A 26,186-nucleotide genomic window follows, 5' to 3' on the forward strand; every position below is an offset into this window, starting at 1 on the left:
TGCTCCCCACTCCCCCATCTCCTCATGCTCCCCACTCCCCCATCTCCTCATGCTCCCCACTCTCCCATCTCCTCATGCTCCCTACTCCCCCATCTCCTTATGCTCACCACTCCCACATCTTCTCATGCTCCCCACTCCCCCATCCCCTCATGCTCCCCACTCCCCCATCTCCTCATGCTCCCCACTCCCCCATCTCCTCATGCTCCCCACTCCCCCATCTTCTCATGCTCCCCACTCCCCATCTTCTCATGCTCCCCACTCTCCCATCTCCTCATGCTCCCCACTCCCCCATCTTCTCATGCTCCCCACTCTTCCATCTCCTCATGCTCCCCACTCCCCTATCTCCTTATGCTTCCCACTTTCCCATCTCCTCATGCTCCCTACTCCCCCATCTCCTCATGCTCCCCACTCCCCCATCTCCTCATGCTCCCCACTCCCCCATCTCCTCATGCTCCCCACTCCCCCATCTCCTCATGCTCCCCACTCTCCCATCTCCTTATGCTCCCTACTCCCCCATCTCCTCATGCTCCCCACTCCCACATCTTCTCATGCTCCCCACTCCCCCATTTCCTCATGCTCCCCACTCCCCCATCTCCTCATGCTCCCCACTCCCCCATCTCCTCATGCTTGCCACTCCCCCATCTTCTCATGCTCCCCACTCCCCCATCTTCTCATGCTCCCCACTCCTCCATCTCCTCATGCTCCCCACTCCCCCATTTTCTCATGCTCCCCACTCCCCCATCTTCTCATGCTCCCCACTCTCCCATCTCCTCATGCTCCCCACTCCCCCATCTTCTCATGCTCCCCACTCCCCCATCTTCTCATGCTCCCCACTCTCCCATCTCCTCATGCTCCCCACTCCCCCATCTTCTCATGCTCCCCACTCCCCCATCCCTTCATGCTCCCCACTCCCCCATCTCCTCATGCTCCCCACTCCCCCATCTTCTCATGCTTCCCACTCCCCCATCTCCTCATGCTCCCCACTCCCCCATCTCCTCATGCTCCCCACTCTCCCATCTCCTCATGCTCCCCACTCCCCCATCTTCTCATGCTCCCCACTCTCCCATCTCCTCATGCTCCCCACTCTCCCATCTCCTCATGCTCCCCACTCCCCCATCTTCTCATGCTCCCCACTCTCCCATCTCCTCATGCTCCCCACTCCCCCATCTCCTCATGCTTCCCACTCTCCCATCTCCTCATGCTCCCCACTCCCCCATCTTCTCATGCTCCCCACTCTCCCATCTCCTCATGCTCCCCACTCCCCCATCTCCTTATGCTTCCCACTCTCCCATCTCCTCATGCTCCCCACTCCCCCATCTCCTCATGCTCCCCACTCCCCCATCTCCTCATGCTCCCCACTCTTCCATCTCCTCATGCTCCCCACTCCCCCATCTCCTTATGCTTCCCACTTTCCCATCTCCTCATGCTCCCTACTCCCCCATCTCCTCATGCTCCCCACTCCCCCATCTCCTCATGCTCCCCACTCCCCCATCTCCTCATGCTCCCCACTCCCCCATCTCCTCATGCTCCCCACTCTCCCATCTCCTCATGCTCCCTACTCCCCCATCTCCTCATGCTCCCCACTCCCACATCTTCTCATGCTCCCCACTCCCCCATTTCCTCATGCTCCCCACTCCCCCATCTCCTCATGCTCCCCACTCCCCCATCTCCTCATGCTTGCCACTCCCCCATCTTCTCATGCTCCCCACTCCCCCATCTTCTCATGCTCCCCACTCCTCCATCTCCTCATGCTCCCCACTCCCCCATTTTCTCATGCTCCCCACTCCCCCATCTTCTCATGCTCCCCACTCTCCCATCTCCTCATGCTCCCCACTCCCCCATCTTCTCATGCTCCCCACTCCCCCATCTTCTCATGCTCCCCACTCTCCCATCTCCTCATGCTCCCCACTCCCCCATCTTCTCATGCTCCCCACTCCCCCATCCCTTCATGCTCCCCACTCCCCCATCTCCTCATGCTCCCCACTCCCCCATCTTCTCATGCTTCCCACTCCCCCATCTCCTCATGCTCCCCACTCCCCCATCTCCTCATGCTCCCCACTCTCCCATCTCCTCATGCTCCCCACTCCCCCATCTTCTCATGCTCCCCACTCTCCCATCTCCTCATGCTCCCCACTCTCCCATCTCCTCATGCTCCCCACTCCCCCATCTTCTCATGCTCCCCACTCTCCCATCTCCTCATGCTCCCCACTCCCCCATCTCCTCATGCTTCCCACTCTCCCATCTCCTCATGCTCCCCACTCCCCCATCTTCTCATGCTCCCCACTCTCCCATCTCCTCATGCTCCCCACTCCCCCATCTCCTTATGCTTCCCACTCTCCCATCTCCTCATGCTCCCCACTCCTCCATCTCCTCATGCTCCCCACTCCCCCATCTCCTCATGCTTCCCACTCTCCCATCTCCTCATGCTCCCCACTCCTCCATCTCCTCATGCTCCCCACTCCCCCATCTCCTCATGCTTCCCACTCTCCCATCTCCTCATGCTCCCCACTCCCCCATCTTCTCATGCTCCCCACTCTCCCATCTCCTCATGCTCCCCACTCCCCCATCTCCTTATGCTTCCCACTCTCCCATCTCCTCATGCTCCCTACTCCCCATCTCCTAATGCTCCCCACTCCCACATCTTCTCATGCTCCCCACTCCCCCATCCCCTAATGCTCCCCACTCCCCCATCTCCTCATGCTCCCCACTCCCCCATCTCCTCATGCTCCCCACTCCCCCATCTTCTCATGCTCCCCACTCCCCATCTTCTCATGCTCCCCACTCTCCCATCTCCTCATGCTCCCCACTCCCCCATCTTCTCATGCTCCCCACTCTCCCATCTCCTCATGCTCCCCACTCCCCCATCTCCTTATGCTTCCCACTTTCCCATCTCCTCATGCTCCCCACTCCCCCATCTCCTCATGCTCACCACTCCCCCATCTCCTCATGCTCCCCACTCTCCCATCTCCTCATGCTCCCCACTCCCCCATCTCCTTATGCTTCCCACTCTCCCATCTCCTCATGCTCCCCACTCCCCCATCTCCTCATGCTCCCCACTCCCCCATCTCCGCATGCTCCCCACTCCCATCTTCTCATGCTCCCTACTCCCCCATCTCCTCATGCTCCCCACTCCCACATCTTCTCATGCTCCCCTCTCCCCTATCCCCTCATGCTCCCCACTCCCCCATCTCCTCATGCTCCCCACTCCCCCATCTCCTCATGCTCCCCACTCCCCATCTTCTCATGCTCCCCACTCCCCCATCCCCTCATGCTCCCCACTCCCCCATCTCCTCATGCTCCCCACTCCCCCATCTCCTCATGCTCCCGACTCCCCCATATTCTCACGCTCCCCACTCCCCCATCCCCTCATGCTCCCCACTCCCCATCTCCTCATGCTCCCCACTCCCCCATCTTCTCATGCTCCCCACTCCCCCATCTTCTCATGCTCCCCACTCTCCCATCTCCTCATGCTCCCCACTCCCCCATCTTCTCATGCTCCCCACTCCCCCATCTTCTCATGCTCCCCACTCTCCCATCTCCTCATGCTCCCCACTCCCCCATCTTCTCATGCTCCCCACTCCCCCATCTCCTCATGCTCCCCACTCCCCCATCTCCTCATGCTCCCCACTCCCCCATCTCCTCATGCTCCCCACTCCCCCATCTCCTCATGCTCCCCACTCCCCCATCTCCTCATGCTCCCCACTCCCCCATCTCTTCATGCTCCCCACTCCCCATCTCCTCATGCTTCCCACTCCCCCATCTCCTCATGCTCCCCACTCTCCCATCTCCTCATGCTCCCCACTCCCCCATCTCCTCATGCTCCCCACTCCCCCATCTCCTCATTCTCCCCACTCCCCCATCTCCTCATGCTCCCCACTCCCCCATCTTCTCATGCTCCCCACTCCCCCATCTCCTCATGCTCCCCACTCCCCCATCTTCTTATGCTCCCCACTCCCCCATCTCCTCATGTTCCCCACTCCCCCATCTCTTCATGCTCCCCACTCCCTATCTCCTCATGCTCCCCACTCCCCATCTCCTCATGCTCCCCACTCCCCATCTTCTCATGCTCCCCACTCCCCCATCTCCTCATGCTCCCCACTCCCCCATCTCCTCATGCTCCCCACTCCCCCATCTCCTCATGCTCCCCACTCCCCCATCTCCTCATGCTTCCCACTCCCCCATGTCTTCATGCTCCCCACTCCCCATCTCCTTATGCTCCCCACTCCCCCATCTTCTCATGCTCCCCACTCCCCCATCTCCTCATGCTCCCCACTCCCCCATCTCCTCATGCTCCCCACTCCCCCATCTCCTCATGCTCCCCACTCCCCCATCTCCTCATGCTTCCCACTCCCCCATCTCTTCATGCTCCCCACTCCCCATCTCCTCATGCTCCCCACTCCCCCATCTTCTCATGCTCCCCACTCCCCATCTCCTCATGCTCCCCACTCCCCCATCTTCTCATGCTCCCCACTCCCCCATCTCCTCATGCTCCCCACTCCCCCATCTTCTCATGCTCCCCACTCCCCCATCTCCTCATGCTCCCTACTCTCCCATCTCCTTATGCTTCCCACCATTACCTCATACGAAAAAAAAAGTTTTTAAAAAAGCATGTTTTTACCTGTCACAGGTAAAAACCTATCATAGATGTCACATCTATATAGTACGTATATAAAAACAAGTACGTATTCGAATGCAAAGGTGTGTCAGAATTTCAAAGCGATCAATGAAAAACTTTATTCATTGACTGACTGAGATTCATATATATATATATATATATATATATATATATATATATATATATATATATATATATATATATATATATATATATATATATATATATATATATATATATATATATATATATATATGTCGTACCTAATAGCCAGAACGCACTTCTCAGCCTACTATTCAAGGCCCGATTTGCCTAATAAGCCAAGTTTTCATGAATTAATGTTTTTTCGTCTACCTAACCTACCTAACCTAACCTAACCTAGCTTTTTTGGCTACCTAACCTAACCTTACCTATAAATATAGGTTAGGTTAGGTTAGGTAGGGTTGGTTAGGTTCGGTCATATATCTACGTTAATTTTAACTCCAATAAAAAAAAATTGGCCTCATACATAGAGAAAAGGGTTGCTTTATCATTTCATAAGAAAAAAATTATAGTAAATATATTAATTCAGGAAAACTTGGCTTATTAGGCAAATCGGGCCTTGAATAGTAGGCTGAGAAGTGAGTTCTGGCTACTAGGTACGACATATATATATATATATATATATATGTCTATATATATATATATATATATATATATATATATATATATATATATATATATATATATATGTCGTACCTAGTAGCCAGAACGCACTTGTCAGCCTACTACGCAAGGCCCGATTTGCCTAATAAGGCAAGTTTTCATGAAATAATTGTTTTTCGACTACCTTACCTAACCTAACCTAACTTTTTCGGCTACCTAACCTAACCTAACCTATAAAGATAGGTTAGCTTAGGTTAGGTAGGGTCGGTTAGGTTCGGTCAAATATCTACGTTAATTTTAACTCCAATAAAAAAAAATTGACCTCATACATAATGAAATGGGAAGCTTTATCATTTCATAACAAAAAAATTAGAGAAAATATATTAATTCAGGAAAACTTGGCTTATTAGGCAAATCGGGCCATGCATACCAGGCCGAGTACGACAGTACGACGTTCTGGCTACTAGGTACGACATATATATATATATATATATATATATATATATATATATATATATATATATATATATATATATATATATATATATATACACACACACATATATATACACCTATCAAAATATCAGTCTATCTACCAACTATCGGTCTATCCATTTTCCATCCGTCTAATCGACTATCTATCTATACCACGATCAATCCATAGATTTATCGATCTCTGTCTATCTGTGACTGTCTCGGCCTCTGTATGTCTATCTCTGTCTCTCTCTTATAAATACTATTATTGCCTAATGTGAGGGAGGTCGATGATCGCAGGCAGTGACCCAAGGTACACTCCGGGGGACCTGGTCACATCCAGGTACACTCCGGGGGACCTGGTCACATCCAGGTACACTCCGGGGGACCTGGTCACATCCAGGTACACTCCGGGGGACCTGGTCACATCCAGGTACACTCCGGGGGACCTGGTCACACCCAGGTACACTCCGGGGGACCTGGTCACATCCAGGTACACTCCGGGGGACCTGGTCACATCCAGGTACACTCCGGGGGACCTGGTCACATCCAGGTACACTCCGGGGGACCTGGTCACACCCAGGTACACTCCGGGGGACCTGGTCACATCCAGGTACACTCCGGGGGACCTGGTCACATCCAGGTACACTCCGGGGGACCTGGGCACACCCAGGTACACTCCAGGGGACCTGGGCACACCCAGGTACACTCCGGGGGACCTGGTCACACCCAGGTACACTCCGGGGGACCTGGTCACACCCAGGTACACTCCGGGGGACCTGGTCACACCCAGGTACACTCCGGGGGACCTGGGCACACCCAGGTACACTCCGGGGGACCTGGTCACACCCAGGTACACTCCGAGGGACCTGGTCACACCCAGGTACACTCCGGGGGACCTGGTCACACCCAGGTACATTCCTGGGGACCAGGTCACACCCAGGTATATTCCTGGGGACCTGGTCACACCCAGGTACACTCCGGGGGACCTGGTCACATCCAGGTACACTCCTGGGGACCTGGTCACACCCAGGTACACTCCAGGGGACCTGGTCACACCCAGGTACTTCCGGGGACCTAGTCACACCCAGGTACACTCCGGGGGACCTGGGCACACCCAGGTACACTCCGGAGACCTGGTCACACCCAGGTACACTCCGGGGGACCTGGGCACACCCAGGTACACTCCGGGGGACCTGGTCACACCCAGGTACACTCCGGGGGACCTGGTCACACCCAGGTACACTCCGGGGGACCTGGTCACACCCAGGTACATTCCTGGGGACCAGGTCACACCCAGGTATACTCCTGGGGACCTGGTCACACCCAGGTACACTCCGGGGGACCTGGTCACATCCAGGTACACTCCTGGGGACCTGATCGCACCCAGGTACACTCCAGGGGACCTAGTCACACCCAGGTACACTCCGGGGGACCTGGTCACACCCAGGTACATTCCGGGGACCTAGTCACACCCAGGTACACTCCGGGGGACCTGGTCACACCCAGGTACACTCCGGGGAACCCACCCACATACAATAACGTCAAACAGGCAGATGTGCTGTTGCCCAGTCGTGGGTAGTCTCTGTCTCCCGTTGTAGGTTTCCTCCCATGGGTTACGCTGGGTCATGTAACCTACAGCACTGCCAGGCATCATCTTGTTAGACTAAAATAATGCATACAAATACAGATACAACCTGATGATAACCTTACACGAATGCACATATTCTTACATGACTCCTGACCTGGCAGGCCTTCATGCAGGCTGTGGAGTGTGTATGGCTCCCAGAGCAGACTAAATAGTGTTCAATAGTCCTTGGTGTAGTAAACTAACATATTATATCGACGAAAAACTGAAAGTTCCTTAATTTTTAAAGTGTGATTAACATTATCGATACCAGATGAAACAGTAGCTGGAACTGTGAAGCCGTGAGCGTAGAGACTCACCCAGGAGCGCGAGGAGAGCCAGTTCTTCAGGAAGGGAAGTTATAGCCGCAAGCCACGACGGTGGTGTCCTGAGGGAGGCGACCTGAAGATGGAGACACCGCTGGCCTTCACCTTCTGCTGCCTGCTGCTCCTCCCACCACAAGGTTAGCTCCTTATGCTTAACTTCTTTATTGACAACAGTTAACATTGACAAATTAACATTGACTTTATTCACATAAAATTAAAATTTTTACGGAATCTAAAAATTTCAGGTTTTATTGCATTGAGGTCTTTGTGCATCCTTACTGCCTCTCAGGACAGTCAGGAGGTCACCTTGCGATGATTTCGGGGCTTAGCGTTCCTGCGGCCCGGTTCTCGACCAGACCTGCCTGTTGCTGGACTGGTCAACCAGGCTGTTGGAAGCTGCTGCTCGCAGTCTGACGCATGAATCACAGCTTGGTTGATCATTAATCCTTTGGAGGTGCTTATCGAGTTCTCTCTTGAACACTGTGAGGGGTCGGCCAGTTATGCCCCTTATGTGTAGTGGAAGCGTGTTGAACAGTCTCGGGCCTCTGATGTTGATAGAGTTCTCTCTCAGAGTACCTGTTGCACCTCTGCTCTTCAACGGGGGTATTCTGCACATCCTGCCATGCCTCCTGGTCTCATGTGGTGTTATTTCTGTGTGCAGGTTAGGGACCAGCCCCTCTAATATTTTCAAGGGCAGTGAGCAAGGAGGTTGCTCACTGCCCTGCCCTACTTGGTGTTGGAGATCACCAGCTAGTGCCTGGGCGGACAAAGAAACTTACATCATTAAAGTGCCTGCATCCCTAGAATGCAAATCTACCATAATATTATACTGAGAAAAAAAAACGCTAGTCACAAAAATACACATTTTCAAACATCATGGGAGTCGCAATGGGTGCCGACTTTTCTCAAATTTGAGCAATTAGCTCGACCCCAATTCGCCTACGGTAAGGCTAGAGGTAAGTTTGGGCTGAAGGTAAAGCTAACAGCGAGTATCTGGCCTCCATCCACAGACACACACCAACATAGTCATTTTCTTTTATAAGAGATATTATTTCCTGCAACATTTCCGAAAATAAATTGTTGAGGAATGAGCAGAACACGTGTAAACACCTCATCTGGTGGAAGCTTGGGCGTCCACGTATAAATAAATCAAATCTCGAGAATGTGATATGTAGATGTGTCCTGCGAGCTCCCCCAAGCCTGCATGTGGCTGGGCCCCGGCCTCCGTCCGTCCTGCTGAGTGGTGATGAGCCAGGGAGGATGGTGATGAGCCAGGGAGGATGGTGATGCACCAGGGAGGATGGTGATGAGCCAGGGAGGATGGTGATGAACCAGGGAGGATGGTGATGCACCAGGGAGGATGGTGATGCACCAGGGAGGATGGTGATGAACCAGGGAGGATGGTGATGAACCAGGGAGGATGGTGATGCACCAGGGAGGATGGTGATGAACCAGGGAGGATGGTGATGAACCAGGGAGGATGGTGATGCACCAGGGAGGATGGTGATGAACCAGGGAGGATGGTGATGAACCAGGGAGGATGGTGATGCACCAGGGAGGATGGTGATGAACCAGGGAGGATGGTGATGAACCAGGGAGGATGGTGATGAACCAGGGAGGATGGTGATGCACCAGGGAGGATGGTGATGAACCAGGGAGGATGGTGATGAACCAGGGAGGATGGTGATGAACCAGGGAGGATGGTGATGAGCCAGGGAGGATGGTGATGAGCCAGGGAGGATGGTGATGAACCAGGGAGGATGGTGATGAACCAGAGAGGATGGTGATGAACCAGGGAGGATGGTGATGAACCAGGGAGGATGGTGATGAACCAGAGAGGATGGTGATGAACCAGGAAGGATGGTGATGAACCAGGGAGGAGGGTGATGAACCAGGGAGGATGGTGATGAACCAGAGAGGATGGTGATGAACCAGGGAGGATGGTGATGCACCAGGGAGGATGGTGATGAGCCAGGGAGGATGGTGATGAACCAGGGAGGATGGTGATGAACCAGAGAGGATGGTGATGAACTAGGGAGGATGGTGATGAACCAGGGAGGATGGTGATGAGCCAGGGAGGATGGTGATGAGCCAGGGAGGATGGTGATGAACCAGGGAGGATGGTGATGAACCAGGGGAGGATGGTGATGAACCAGGGAGGATGGTGATGCACCAGGGAGGATGGTGATGAACCAGGGAGGATGGTGATGAACCAGGGAGGATGGTGATGCACCAGGGAGGATGGTGATGAGCCAGGGAGGATGGTGATGAGCCAGGGAGGATGGTGATGAACCAGGGAGGATGGTGATGAGCCAGGGAGGATGGTGATGAACCAGGGAGGATAGTGATGAACCAGGGAGGATGGTGATGAGCCAGGGAGGATGGTGATGAACCAGGGAGGATGGTGATGAACCAGAGGGGATGGTGATGAACCAGGGAGGATGGTGATGAACCAGGGAGGATGGTGATGAACCAGAGAGGATGGTGATGAACCAGGGAGTATGGTGATGAATCAGGGAGGATGGTGATGAACCAGAGAGGATGGTGATGAACCAGGAAGGATGGTGATGAACCAGGGAGGATGGTGATGAACCAGGGAGGATGGTGATGAACCAGAGAGGATGGTGATGAACCAGGGAGGATGGTGATGCACCAGGGAGGATGGTGATGAGCCAGGGAGGATGGTGATGAACCAGGGAGGATGGTGATGAACCAGAGAGGATGGTGATGAACTAGGGAGGATGGTGATGAACCAGGGAGGATGGTGATGAGCCAGGGAGGATGGTGATGAGCCAGGGAGGATGGTGATGAACCAGGGAGGATGGTGATGAACCAGGGAGGATGGTGATGAACCAGGGAGGATGGTGATGCACCAGGGAGGATGGTGATGAACCAGGGAGGATGGTGATGAACCAGGGAGGATGGTGATGCACCAGGGAGGATGGTGATGAGCCAGGGAGGATGGTGATGAGCCAGGGAGGATGGTGATGAACCAGGGAGGATGGTGATGAGCCAGGGAGGATGGTGATGAACCAGGGAGGATAGTGATGAACCAGGGAGGATGGTGATGAGCCAGGGAGGATGGTGATGAACCAGGGAGGATGGTGATGAACCAGAGGGGATGGTGATGAACCAGGGAGGATGGTGATGAACCAGGGAGGATGGTGATGAGCCAGGGAGGATGGTGATGAGCCAGGGAGGATGGTGATGAGCCAGGGAGGATGGTGATGAGCCAGGGAGGATGGTGATGGACCAGGGAGGATGGTGATGAACCAGGGAGGATGGTGATGCACCAGGGAGGATGGTGATGAGCCAGAGAGGATGGTGATGAACCAGGGAGGATGGTGATGAACCAGAGAGGATGGTGATGAACCAAGGAGGATGGTGATGGACCAGGGAGGATGGTGATGAACCAGGGAGGATGGTGATGCACCAGGGAGGATGGTGATGAAACAGGGAGGATGGTGATGAACCAGGGAGGATGGTGATGAACCAGGGAGGATGGTGATGGACCAGGGAGGATGGTGATGCACCAGTGAGGATGGTGATGAGCCAGGGAGGATGGTGATGAGCCAGGGAGGATGGTGATGAACCAGGGAGGATGGTGATGGACCAAGGAGGATGGTGATGCACCAGGGAGGATGGTGATGAGCCAGGGAGGATGGTGATGCACCAGGGAGGATGGTGATGCACCAGGGAGGATGGTGATGCACCAGGGAGGATGGTGATGAGCCAGGGAGGATGGTGATGGACCAGGGAGGATGGTGATGCACCAGGGAGGATGGTGATGCACCAGGGAGGATGGTGATGCACTAGGGAGGATGGTGATGAGCCAGGGAAAGCTATAACTAAAAAGGGATGGTTACAACGAACGAGGAATGGCTCTAACGAACCATGAAAGGCAATAAAGAACTACGGAGGACTGAAGATGGATCCCGCGGCCGCTCTATCGACAGTTCTCGCTAACGAATTCGCTTATCCGACGGCGGGAGAGGCTAACGTTAATGAGGATAAAGTTACGGAGAGGAAATTGTGTCCGGGATAAGAGTGACGAACCATTCGCTAATGAGACAGATTGAGTTCCTCCTCCGGAATTTATAATTACGGAGTGCGTGGTCAACGAGGATAAAGGCGTTAACGCGCTGCAGAGGTTAAAGTCAGGCGAACTTGATGAAATATACAGGATTACGTTGTTAATGTTAACACAAGAACTGCGAATTGTGTTAACATTGCAGGGTTAACATCGAATACCGTCTTATTTGTGTGTTTTTAACATTAAATACTGTCGTGTATGTGTTCTTACAAAAATACATGTATTTTGAGAATGGATATTGTCTAATATGTGCATTTTAATTATGGAATACAGTCTAATATATATGTTCCTACCGTGAATGTCGTCATATATATATATATATATATATATATATATATATATATATATATATATATATATATATATATATATATATATATATATATATATATACATATATATATATGTTACGAACCCGGATTCAACGTCCGAGCCTGGAGCAGTGACAAACACGCCATCTGTGGGTCAGCTCCCGAAACCCCCGCCAAACGAACGACGACACCTAGTGAGGACAGCGTGTACTGGCCTCGAGGACCAGTTTCCAGTCTGGTTCAGCGCTCAACACCGCCGCTCCTGACCTCTGGTGAGGTGGTGCTCCGACGACAGCGCCATCTATGGAGTGGATATGTCGGGCGTTTGTATCTGAGCCTGTGAGTGTGGTGTATTAGTGTCCCGGTTATTAATGACGTGTCTGCTTACAGAGCCGACCTGGGACCACTGTGTTGAAGGAGTAGTCAGTCTACCCGAGGCAGCCAGTCTCCATACTGTGAAGTTTGCTGCAGCTGTTGTGACGTCGTCCCCCCGGAAGAACACAGTGGTGTGTTAAGCCTGCCAGTGGAGTGGCAGTGGAAGGATTTACCCGGGACCGACGGTTGGAGACGATAATCCACTGGGGTATTGAGGACAGGAGGGTGATTGGTGATATCACACGAGACTCCTGTCTAGGGCGTACCCCTTTTATCGTTCGTGGAGTGGCCGTACCAGCCTTGGTGGCTCAGTACCTGCCAGCAGACCTGCTGGACGTGTGGTTGACGGCCTCCACGACGGTGCCCCCAGTGGACCTGTGTTTTGGCTGACCTGTGGCCAGGGTAGGCTCGGCGTTCCAGAAGACACGTCTTGAGGCCACGAAGAAAGCACCGCGGACTCAGCACCTAGCTTCGAGGATCCATAGTCTTCAGCAGAAGACTAGATTGTGCACGATCCCCTTGTATAGTGTTAATACCCTCCCCTTGTGCACGTTTTACTTTTATATATTTAATTGGTGTTGGTGAATATTATATTATATTAAGTTCTTACCTTTCTTTCCCTACTCCCTTTTAGTTACTTGCGTCACGGATCGCATCCCTTGATAGCCTCTACTGGCTTGGGGCCGGATATATATCTTCCTCTAACTACATCAGAGTAAGAACCCCGTTGCGTCCCGAGAGGGCCGTAACATAATTGGCATCCCCAGCGGGATCCGTCCCCTTGTTAAGTATGTTTGACAGGGGTGGTGAAGTGGCGTAATCCCTGTATATAATTCCCCCTGTGTGACGATTGTGACGTTATACGTCCTGTGCGGTGCTCAGAGTGACTAAGTGCGATATTGTGCAGTGCGGTGCTCGCTGTGATTAAGCGATTAAGTGCAATATTGACTAGTGCGGTGCTCAGTGATTTAGTGTAATATTGTAGAGCGAAGTGTTCGCTTGGACTCAGTGCAATATTGGGTAGTGCGGTGCCCGGAGTGATTACGTGCAATATTGGCAAGTGCAGTGTTTGGTGCGATAAAGTACAATATTGGCGTAGAACAGTGCTCAGTGTGTTAAGTGCTAAGTGTTCCATCTGTGACAATGGCAGACAAAGCTACCATCGATGATCTGGACGAGGTTCAGGCTTTTCTGAACAGAGAGGATTGTCTTGCCAGATTGAAATATTTGAGCAAACCAGAGCTTGTACTAGTGAGCGCCTACCTGGAGATCAAGATCCGTGCCAGTGATTCCCGTGTGGAGATCTTGTCCAAGGTACACCGGCACCTGAAGGCAGAAGAGAAACAGGAAGGCGAGACTCCTAGTACAAAGGAAAGTGCAGACATAGCTTCCACGGAAAAGGAAGATAAGGGCAGCGACGTTGACAGTGATGCAGGCGAGCTTAATATCAGCTTCCTAACAGTCAAGATGCGTGCCCTAGAGATCAATCGGGAAATAGAATGGAAGAAATTAGAAATGGAACGAGAGAGACAAGATAAAGAATTAGAGATGAGACGTTTAGAATTAGAACGAGAAAGAGAAAGAGAAGAACGAGAAAGGGAAAGAGAAGAACGAGAAAGAGAAGAGAGACGAAAGAGAGAAGAACGAGAACGAGAGAGAGAAGAACGAGAAAGAGAAGAGAAACGAGAGAGAGAAGAACGAGAACGAGAGAGAGAAGAACGAGAAAGAGAAGAGAAACGAGAGAGAGAAGAACGAGAAAGAGAAGAGAGACGAGAGAGAGAAGAACGAGAACGAGAGAGAGAAGAACGAGAGCGAGAAAGGGAGGAAAGAGAGAGACAACATGAACTAGAAGTATTGCGATTAGGCGGTGGTCGGAGGCAAACAACGGACACCAGTAGCTTCGATCCGGTACGCAACATCAAAATGGTCCCCAAATTCCATGAGAAGGAGGTGTCAAAATTCTTTGCAGCCTTTGAGAAAGTCGCTGCCTCTTTGGAGTGGCCAAGGGAGAATTGGGCCATCATGATACAGTCAGTCTTGACTGGGAAGGCCCAAATTGCCTACTCTACGTTATCCCTTGACGACTCCAGCGATTATGACAAGGTGAAGAAAGTTGTGCTCATGGCGTACCAATTGGTACCTGAGGCGTATAGGCAAAAGTTCAGAAACCTGAAGAAGACCTCAGAGCACACTTTCACAGAGTTCGCCACGATCAAGGAGCGACTTTTTCAAGAATGGTGTGCCTCTCGGAAGGTGGAGACCAGGGAAGACCTCGAACAGCTGATTCTGCTCGAAGACTTCAAGGATTGTTTGTCTGGAGACCTCAAGACATACTTAGAAGAGCAGCAGGTGGAGACCTTGAGTGCAGCAGCCACCATGGCTGAAGAGTATATCCTGACTCATAGGCCGTCTGCTAAGTACGTCCCGAGGAATTACCAGCGCCGGTTTGACAGACCTCACGACGTAGAAGAAGAAAGACCCGTCCCACAAAGTGCTAAGAAGACGCCCTCAAGTAGCCCCCGAAGAACAAGTCCTAGCAGTCCGAAACACCGGAGCCCGAGGAGGAATATGGTGTGCTGGACTTGTGGGCAGAAAGGGCACATAGCTGCTAGGTGCCGAGGCAGAAGAGGTGGCAGCGCACGAAGGGAGGTGATGTTGATCAGTTGTGTTACACCACCAACAGGAAACCAGTCTACGACGAAGCAGGAAGGACCAAGTTTGTTGGCCCCTCACACTTCAACCGGGTATGTAACGAGTGATCATACTGGTAGATCAGTTGTAGTGCTCAGAGATAGTGGAGCAGCCCAGTCCCTGATCGTGAAGAGCTCGTTACCCGAGGGAGTAAGTGTGGATGGGAGACCAGAGGTTATCCTGGTTGGGTTTCCTAGGACGCAGTACATCGCCCCCTTAGTGCCAGTACACCTTGACTCGCCTTATTTCAGCGGCACAATTGAGTTGGCAGTAGTCGATACCCTCCCTGTGGCTGGGATTGACGTGGTACTAGCCAACGACTTGGTGACCGATTGGAGCAACAATCATCCCAAGATAGCGGACGAGCCTACCGGAACAGCACGGTCTGAGGTAACAGGCAATGGTAATGTCCAGGTAAGGACAAACCCGGATGTAAACATGTTTAATTTGTCCTCTCGCCTACAGATTGAGAACTATCTAGCAGTGTCTCCTGATTCTTCTCTCGACAAGGAACATGAGGTTACGATAGCAGAAGTACCTGAGCTAGAAGAGAGGCCTTGTGTACAGACACCCACGGATACCAACGAGTCTGGAGCGAAGGCTGAGGTGTACTTGCGGTATGGCAAGTTACAGCGTGTAGTGGGCCAGCCAGAGATTCCCCAGACGTCAGAGGTATGTGAGGTGTGTTCAAAAGGTCTAGTGCCCTCTTCGGTCCAAGCCAGGCTTGTGGATGTTGCCGGCTATGGACATGACAAGTTCAGGAAGCTTATCCCTCAATTGGCCCAATGTTTCCTATCGGTATTTTGTTTGTTTTTCGTATGTGTTCTTGTTTGTGCTCTCAGTGAGGACCGGTGGACGACCCGACGAATGATGGCTCCCATGAACATCGCGAAGAGGTCCCAGGGATTGGAGAGTTGTACTGCTCGTGTTGCAGTTGAAGAAGGGACCTGGGAGGTAATAGATGATACAGGAGGTACGATATGTGATAATATGAGTGACTGTTTCCGACAGGTTGACACCCCCCGCGTGACTGCTGAGCCTCAACACAGCGTTATACGGAACGATGGTCGACCTGACAGGGGCAGAGCGAATGCCATCTTCGGTGAGCCAGCAGCCCTGTTGGAACTAGGTGTGGGCCTAGTAGAAGAGTGTATAGTAAGTACTGACTTGCCCATTGTCGCTATCACTCTGAATTATCAGACCCCTGTATTCCAGGTTCCTGTCTCCCTGAAGGACCATCGGACTGGCACCAGAAATGCCGTCTGTGGTCAGCCATCATCGGTGCCACGACATAGAGAAGTGTCGAGTCACCCCAGATCGTGTCAAAACCAATCCGTACTAGAGAGGTGTGAGATGATGCCCCTGCTTGACATCGCAGTGGAGATGTGGACGATTATATCAGGCAGATCATTGCCTTCTATCTACAAGTTCCCTTTGTGCCAGGGTTCCTCAGTACAGTTCTGTAGACGTGACAGCCTCGACATCCCAGATTATAAAGCATGTGTGTCCATTTGGAGTTGTGTCGTCGTACTAATTTGGTTTGTGTTTCTTTTTATAGAACCCCAAACCAAATTCTTTTTGGTGGGGAGGTGTTACGAACCCGGATTCAACGTCCGAGCCTGGAGCAGTGACAAACACGCCATCTGTGGGTCAGCTCCCGAAACCCCCGCCAAACGAACGACGACACCTAGTGAGGACAGCGTGTACTGGCCTCGAGGACCAGTTTCCAGTCTGGTTCAGCGCTCAACACCGCCGCTCCTGACCTCTGGTGAGGTGGTGCTCCGACGACAGCGCCATCTATGGAGTGGATATGTCGGGCGTTTGTATCTGAGCCTGTGAGTGTGGTGTATTAGTGTCCCGGTTATTAATGACGTGTCTGCTTACAGAGCCGACCTGGGACCACTGTGTTGAAGGAGTAGTCAGTCTACCCGAGGCAGCCAGTCTCCATACTGTGAAGTTTGCTGCAGCTGTTGTGACGTCGTCCCCCCGGAAGAACACAGTGGTGTGTTAAGCCTGCCAGTGGAGTGGCAGTGGAAGGATTTACCCGGGACCGACGGTTGGAGACGATAATCCACTGGGGTATTGAGGACAGGAGGGTGATTGGTGATATCACACGAGACTCCTGTCTAGGGCGTACCCCTTTTATCGTTCGTGGAGTGGCCGTACCAGCCTTGGTGGCTCAGTACCTGCCAGCAGACCTGCTGGACGTGTGGTTGACGGCCTCCACGACGGTGCCCCCAGTGGACCTGTGTTTTGGCTGACCTGTGGCCAGGGTAGGCTCGGCGTTCCAGAAGACACGTCTTGAGGCCACGAAGAAAGCACCGCGGACTCAGCACCTAGCTTCGAGGATCCATAGTCTTCAGCAGAAGACTAGATTGTGCACGATCCCCTTGTATAGTGTTAATACCCTCCCCTTGTGCACGTTTTACTTTTATATATTTAATTGGTGTTGGTGAATATTATATTAAGTTCTTACCTTTCTTTCCCTACTCCCTTTTAGTTACTTGCGTCACGGATCGCATCCCTTGATAGCCTCTACTGGCTTGGGGCCGGATATATATCTTCCTCTAACTACATCAGAGTAAGAACCCCGTTGCGTCCCGAGAGGGCCGTAACAATATACATATATATATATATATATATATATATATATATATATATATATATATATATATATATATATGCAGAATAACCACATATGAAAAATAGAAAATGCTTAACGCGTTTTCGGCTAATTCGCCTTCATCAGAGCAAAGTAGAATGAGGATAAGATTGCTGATCAGACCTTTATATCCGCCTGGGCAGATCACCTGACCACCAAAAATAAGTGGAGGAAAGGAATTATAAGAAAGAAGGTAATTGCAGAAGGCCTATTGGCCCATACAAGGCAGCTCCTATTAATATCTCCAAGTGCCATACGTGTTTAAATGATTGCTATATTGTTTTGACGTGCTATATTGAGGCTTAAATAGGGATCCAACTTGTACATACCGGGGCTCACATTAAGGCTGTTGTTACAATGTTTGATCAGAGCAGACTCGATCACGTTTCGTTCAACAAAATCCTTACTTTTAACAATACATTTTGCCCCTGTGAAGTCGATAGAATGATTACATAAACTGGAATGTAAATACAATGCACTGGATTGCTGGGCTGTACGAATAGCGTATGAATGCTGTTTTAAACGTGAGGAAAGAGTTTTACCTGTCTGGCCGATGTAAACACATGCACACTCATTACAAGGGATGGAATACACACAACCTGCTACAGACGAGGGCGAGTTCTTAATTAACATGGACTTAACTGTATTATCATTTTTGAACACTAGATTAATATTAAGGTTCTTCAGGGCTGGGGCAAGATTTACTAGACCCTCAGAATATGGTAATACCAACGAATTTTTCAGTTCTGGTTTCGACTTAGTAGTCTGTTTGTAGAAAGTCCTTTTTGCTTGACCAAACGCAAGATCCAAGATCGATTTTGGGTATTTTAACTTCTTCCCAATTTCAAATATATTTGCTATTTCTTCATCGAAAAATTCCGGACTACAAACTCTCAGTGCTCTGAGAAACATACCAGAAAAAACTGCCCGCTTGACCTGAACATGATGATTTGAATAGAAATGTACATACGAGCACACATTGGTAGGTTTCCTATACACATTGAATTTGAAACTTCTACCAATTCTATGAATCATGATGTCTAAAAAAGGCAGAACACCATTCACTTCGTTCTCAATTGTGAATTTAATTGACGGAACCAGCGAATTGATTTGATTGAGAAAATCAGTTTCGTCATGATTAACCGGCCACAGGCACAAAATATCGTCAACGTACCTGTACCAAAGCAAATTTGAGGGTGAAATCCTGGGAAGGATATTTGTTTCGAAACATTCCATGTACAGATTGCTCAAAACAGGGGAGAGGGGATTACCCATCGCCATGCCAAATGTTTGTTTATAAAATGAATCATTAAAGCTGAAATAATTATCTTTAATGCACAATTTTATAAGTTCAATAATGGTGTTAGTAGGCAAAGTTAAATTATACCTTGGGAGTAGATCCCGTAAGAATGACAACAGATCATCAACAGGAACCCTAGTGAACAGAGCCGTCACATCAAAACTCACAAGTTTAAAATCATAATTTAATTTCAAACTAGACAACTTGTTAACCAAGTCCAAGTTGTTTGTTATGTGTGAGTTGGATATGGAACCTACTACTGGAGACAAGACTTGGACAAGCCATTTGGAAAGTCTATATGCCACAGATCCAACAGAACTAATAATAGGTCTTGCAGGATTATTCGGTTTGTGTGTTTTAATAAGCCCATATAGATATGGGAGAGAAGGGGAACGACTTAAAAACTTAGGAATCAACTCCTTATCTTTCTTGAGCACAGTTTTAAGAGTTTTGTTGAAAAGAGCAATAACTCTTTCAATAGGGTCACTATTAACAGGTAAGTAAGTGTCTCTGTCCTCCAATAACTGGTTCATTTTTTGGACATAGTCTTCTTTGTCCATGATAACAACAGCATTGGATTTATCAGCTTTAGTGATATGTAGAGAGTTATCTTTTTTGAGGGTTTTGAACGCTCGCATAAACCTCTCTGGACAATTAGGCACAGTACCCTTAAGTAAAGAACCGTACACCATTCCCTTGCAAATATTAATGTCATCAGATGAAATCTCACTAGATTTCTCCAAATTGCAAAAACTTTTGGCAATATTTGCATAATTCACATCTCTATTTGATCACCACCACTTATTTTTGGTGGTCAGGTGATCTGCCCAGGCGGATATAAAGGTCTGATCAGCAATCTTATCCTCATTCTACTTTGCTCTGATGAAGGCGAATTAGCCGAAAACGCGTTAAGCATTTTCTATTTTTCATATGTGGTTATTCTGCATACTTGGATCAGTGTTTTTGTGATCATTGTTGCATATATATATATATATATATATATATATGTGTGTGTGTGTATATCACGAAAATAAACACGTGATTAAGAATGTGACAATGTCAGACCACGAAGGAAAAATGAAACAGGAAATTTCCTGTTTCATTTTTCCTTCGTGGTCTGACATTGTCATATATATATATATATATATAAATATATATATATATATATAAATATATATATATATATATATATATATATATATATATATATATATATATATATATATATATTGTGCTATCGTGCTATCGTGCTATATATATATATATATATATATATATATATTGTACTATCGTGCTACAGTGGCGAGTCAAAACTGCTCTTTGGTGAACATGAAATCAGATCATGTGAAGGTGTTCAGCAAGGTGATCCTCTTGCTCCCCTTCTTTTCTGCTTAGTCTTAAAAGAAATCACCGAAAGCTTGTCCAGCGAGTTCAACATCTGGTTTTTGGATGATGGCACTATAGCTGGCACCGTAGACCACCTCTTGTCAGATATCAGGAAAATAAGGGAGCAAGAAGTAAGCCTGGGTCTCGTCCTGAACCCTTCCAAGTGTGAAGTAGTCTCCTCCAACCCAGACATCGTAGCTAGAATAAGGTCTGCCTTGCCTGGAGCCCATGTCATTAGGGCCGAGAACAGCACCCTCCTTGGAGCTCCCCTCGGGTCTAACGCCATTGATGAGATCCTCGACAAGAAAATCGCAGACCTTAGGAGGATGGAAGACAGAATAGGTGACATCGATGCCCACGATGCTTTTTATCTCCTCACCAAATGCCTATCCCTTCCGAGGCTAACCTACTTTCTGAGGTGCGCCCCATCTTACAACAACCCAAAGCTTGACGAGTATGACCTCCTACTGAAGACCATGCTGGAAAAAGTTGTTAACCTCTCTCTCAACGAATGCCAGTGGAAACAAGCCACTCTTCCTGTCAGGCTCGGTGGCTTGGGTGTCCGCACCGCCACCCAAATTGCAGTCCCAGCCTTCCTGTCTTCCTCCTCAGCATCAGATGACCTGGTTAAGGAAATTCTACCTGACACCCTGAGTGATGTAGCGGGGATACAGGACCCCCACTACACGGAATGTGACACGAAATGGGGTGCCATGACAGACCCAGCACTCAGACCAGCCATGCCGAAAGCCAAGAAACAATCCAGTTGGGACAGCCCCATTGTAGACAAAGAAGCCACAGCTTTGCTGGAGGCAGCAACAACCCCCAGTGATCGTGCACGCCTCACAGCTGTGCAGGCTCCCCATGCAGGGGACTTCCTTCTGGCAGTCCCTATGTCTGCGACAGGCACACGTCTTGATCCGCAGGAGCTCCGTATTGCAGTCGCTCTGCGCCTTGCTGCCCCTATCCACACTGTTCACAGGTGTATTTGCGGCGAGGCAGATGCTGACGAATATGGATTGCATGGCCTGCACTGTGGAAAATCGGGTGGTTGGCACACTAGACACGACGAAGTCAACGACATCATTAAAAGAAGCCTTGCCTCTGCTCAGTGTCCAGCGGAGAGAGAGCCCCGCAACCTACTGAACCGTGACTCTGTTAGCTTTGCCGGCCGACCAGACGGAATCACACTGCGTCCGTGGAAGGGTGGCAGGCAGTTAGCATGGGACTATACTTGCGTATCCACCCTGGCAACGACATACATCACCCTCTCTGCCGGCACGGCAGGAGCCGCAGCGACACACAGAGAAAAACAAAAGTCAGTCAAGTACAGGCAATTAGATCAAAGGTACAATTTCGTTCCAATAGGGTCTGAGACCCTAGGCCCATGGGGTGAGAGTGCAAGAAGGTTTCTTAAGGATCTTGGTTCCAAGCTCATTGACACCACAAGAGACCCTAGAGCAGCAAGTTTTCTCTTTCAGCGCCTCAGTGTCGCGATCCAGAGGGGAAATGCCCGCTGCATCCTCGGTTCCTGCCCGGCGTCGGAGGAGTTCGAGGAAATCTACAGCCTCTAGGAAGCGAACTTTTTCTTGTGTCCTCTTAATGTTCATTTTTTGTATGAAATCAGATATGTAACTGTATAACCTTGCATAATAAAGTGTACATCATAATAAAAAAAAAAGGGGGTGGTAGGAGAAGTGAACACTCTTTCGCATTCAGAGTTAAATGTCAAGTTTTTCCCTGAGTGCTCTGTGTTCCCTTCTCTGAGGCTGTGGGTCCCTATAATTACACCAGTGGTGGTACCCCCCTATATATATATATATATATATATATATATATATATATATATATATATATATGTCGTACCTAGTAGCCAGAACTCACTTCTCAGCCTACTATTCAAGGCCCGATTTGCCTAATAAGCCAAGTTTTCCTGAATTAATAAATTTACTATAATTTTTTTCTTATGAAATGATAAAGCAACCCTTTTCTCTATGTATGAGGTCAGTTTTTTTTTATTGGAGTTAAAATTAACGTAGATATATGACCGAACCTAACCAACCCTACCTAACCTAACCTAACCTATATTTATAGATAAGGTTAGGTTAGGTAGCCAAAAAAAGCTAGGTTAGGTTAGGTTAGGTAGGTTAGGTAGACGAAAAAACATTAATTCATGAAAACTTGGCTTATTAGGCAAATCGAGCCTTGAATAGTAGGCTGAGAAGTGCGTTCTGGCTATTAGGTACGACATATATATATATATATATATATGTCGTACCTAGTAGCCAGAACTCACTTCTCAGCCTACTATGCAAGGCCCGATTAGCCTAATAAGCCAAGTTTTCCTGAATAAATATATTTTCTATAATTTTTTTCTTATGAAATGATGAAGCTACCCTTTTCACTATGTATGAGGTCAATTTTTTTTTATTGGAGTTAAAATTAACGTAGATATATGACCGAACCTAACCAACCCTACCTAACCTAACCTAACCTATCTTTATAGGTAAGGTTAGGTTAGGTAGCCAAAAAAAGCTAGGTTAGGTTAGGTTAGGTAGGTTAGGTAGACGAAAATACATTAATTCATGAAAACTTGGCTTATTAGGCAAATCGGGCCTTGCATAGTAGGCTGAGAAGTGAGTTCTGGCTACTAGGTACGACATATATATATATATATATATATATATATATATATATATATATATATATATATATATATATATATATATATGTCGTACCTAGTAGCCAGAACGCACTTCTGAGCCTACTATGCAAGGCCCGATTTGCCTAGTAAGCCAAGTTTTCATGAATTAATTGTTTTTCGTCTACCTAACCTACCTAACCTAACCTAACCTAACTTTTTCTGCTACCTAACCTAACCTAACCTACAAAGATAGGTTAGGTTAGGTTAGGTAGGGTTGGTTAGGTTCGGTCATATATCTACGTTAATTTTAACTCCAATAACAAAAAATTGACCTCATACATAATGAAATGGGTAGCTTTATCATTTCATAGGAAAAAAAATAGAGAAAATATATTAATTCAGGAAAACTTGGCTTATTAGGCAAATCGGGCCTTGCATAGTAGGCTGAGAAGTGCGTTCTGGCTACTAGGTACGACATATGTCTATATATATATATATATATATATATATATATATATATATATATATATATATATATATATATATATATATGTCGTACCTAGTAGCCAGAACTCACTTTTTGGCCTACTATTCAAGGCCCGATTTGCCTAATAAGCCAAGTTTTCCTGAATTAATATATTTTTTCTAATTTTTTTCTTATGAAATGATAAAGCTACCCATTTCATTATGTATGAGGTCAATTTTTTTTATTGGAGTTAAAATTAACGTAGATATATGACCGAACCTAACCAACCCTACCTAACCTAACCTAACCTATCTTTATAGGTTAGGTTTGGTTAGGTAGCCGAAAAAGTTAGGTTAGGTTAGGTTAGGTAGGTTAGGTAGTCGAAAAACAATTAATTCGTGAAAACCTGGCTTATTAGGCAAATCGGGCCTTGAATAGTAGGCCAAAAAGTGAGTTCTGGCTACTAGGTACGACATATATATATATATATATATATATATATATATATATATATATATATATATATTAGTATATTTTGGTAGCAGTCTTTCCTGTAGACATATATTATTAAATATGACCGAAAAAGTAAGATTAATAATTCTAACACGAATTTTCTCAATCTTTCGTACATTACGCTTCACTGTTGGAGGTAAATCAAAAATCACTTCTCCAAAATTCATTTTTATTTCTAGTCTGACGCGACACGGGCGCGTTTCGTAAAACTTATTACATTTTCAAAGACTTCACAAATACACAACTGATTAGAACGTATCTCTGATTTTATATTTACATTTGAGTGAGGTGGGAGGGGTGATGTGGCATTAACACAAGACAGAACAAGAGGGGATATTAATAGGGTATTAAAAGTATCAACACAAGACAGAACAGAAACAATGGGTATTGAATAGAAGTGTTTGTAGAAAGCCTATTGGTCCATATTTCTTGATGCTTCTATATTGGAGCGGAGTCTTGAGGTGGCTAGAATATAGTTGTGCAATAATTGGCTGTTGATTGCTGGTGTTGACTTCTTGATGTGTAGTGCCTCGCAAACGTCAAGCCGCCTGCTATCGCTGTATCTATCGATGATTTCTGTGTTGTTTACTAGGATTTGTCTGGCAGTGGTTTGGTTATGGGAAGAGATTATATGTTCCTTAATGGAGCCCTGTTGCTTATGCATCGTTAAACGCCTAGAAAGAGATGTTGTTGTCTTGCCTATATACTGGGTTTTTTGGAGCTTACAGTCCCCAAGTGGGCATTTGAAGGCATAGACGACATTAGTCTCTTTTAAAGCGTTCTGTTTTGTGTCTGGAGAGTTTCTCATGAGTAGGCTGGCCGTTTTTCTGGTTTTATAGTAAATCGTCAGTTGTATCCTCTGATTTTTGTCTGTAGGGATAACGTTTCTATTAACAATATCTTTCAGGACCCTTTCCTCCGTTTTATGAGCTGTGGAAAAGAAGTTCCTGTAAAATAGTCTAATAGGGGGTATAGGTGTTGTGTTAGTTGTCTCTTCAGAGGTTGCATGGCTTTTCACTTTCCTTCTTATGATGTCTTCGATGAAACCATTGGAGAAGCCGTTATTGACTAGGACCTGCCTTACCCTACAGAGTTCTTCGTCGACTTGCTTCCATTCTGAGCTGTGGCTGAGAGCACGGTCGACGTATGCGTTAACAACACTCCTCTTGTACCTGTCAGGGCAGTCGCTGTTGGCATTTAGGCACATTCCTATGTTTGTTTCCTTAGTGTAGACTGCAGTGTGGAAACCTCCGCCCTTTTCCATGACTGTTACATCTAGAAAAGGCAGCTTCCCATCCTTTTCCGTCTCGTAAGTGAAACGCAGCACGGAACTCTGCTCAAATGCCTCCTTCAGCTCCTGCAGATGTCTGACATCAGGTACCTGTGTAAAAATGTCGTCAACATACCTGCAGTATATGGCCGGTTTCAAGTTCATGTCGACTAAGACTTTTTGCTCGATGGTACCCATGTAGAAGTTTGCAAACAGGACACCTAGGGGAGAACCCATGGCGACCCCATCTACTTGCTTATACATGTGCCCATCCGGGCTCAAGAAGGGTGCCTCTTTAGTACAAGCTTGGAGTAGTTTCCTCAGAATACTTTCTGGCATGTCAAGAGGAGTACAGGCTGGATCACGATACACTCTGTCGGCTATCATTCCGATTGTCTCGTCCACAGGTACGTTGGTAAACAGCGATTCTACGTCCAACGAGGCTCTTATCCCTGTGGCCCATGTGCCCCGCAGTAAGTCCACAAATTCCTTTGGAGACTTCAGGCTGAAGGCGCAAGGAACATAAGGAGTCAGCAGGCCGTTGAGTCGCTCTGCCGGACTTACTGCGGGGCACACGGGCCACAGGGATAAGAGCCTCGTTGGACGTAGAATCGCTGTTTACCAACGTACCTGTGGACGAGACAATCGGAATGATAGCCGACAGAGTGTATTGTGATCCAGCCTGTACTCCTCTTGACATGCCAGAAAGTATTCTGAGGAAACTACTCCAAGCTTGTACTAAAGAGGCACCCTTCTTGAGCCCGGATGGGCACATGTATAAGCGAACA

At 48.4% G+C, this 26,186-nt stretch overlaps 2 protein-coding genes across 6 annotated transcripts in view; both read left to right on the forward strand.

Moving 5' to 3' along the window:
• The window catches only part of LOC123761011 (protein amalgam), a 185,861-nt gene that overhangs the window by 43,916 nt on the left and 115,759 nt on the right, over positions 1–26,186 (forward strand). For 4 of the 5 annotated variants that reach the window (XM_069339332.1, XM_069339333.1, XM_069339328.1 and 1 more), the window contains exon 2: positions 7,636–7,824. In XM_069339332.1, the coding sequence (XP_069195433.1) occupies positions 7,770–7,824 (55 nt within the window). In that variant the 5' untranslated portion in view covers positions 7,636–7,769. Of the gene's footprint in view, positions 1–7,611; positions 7,825–26,186 lie in introns of all 5 variants that reach the window. The other variant, XM_069339330.1, reaches the window with a different exon arrangement.
• Positions 6,025–7,203, forward strand: LOC138373075 (uncharacterized protein C6orf132 homolog). Its single transcript, XM_069339101.1, has one exon. It carries the CDS (start codon positions 6,025–6,027, stop codon positions 7,201–7,203), a length of 1,179 nt encoding a protein of 392 aa, XP_069195202.1.

Source organism: Procambarus clarkii, chromosome 41 (assembly GCF_040958095.1).
Source record: "Procambarus clarkii isolate CNS0578487 chromosome 41, FALCON_Pclarkii_2.0, whole genome shotgun sequence".
In the NCBI taxonomy this organism is placed as follows: domain Eukaryota; kingdom Metazoa; phylum Arthropoda; class Malacostraca; order Decapoda; family Cambaridae; genus Procambarus; species Procambarus clarkii.

Coding starts and splice junctions, on each gene's coding strand:
- LOC138373075 (XM_069339101.1), top strand. CDS start 6,025: ATGATCGCAGGCAGTGACCCAAGGTACACTCCGGGGGACCTGGTCACA.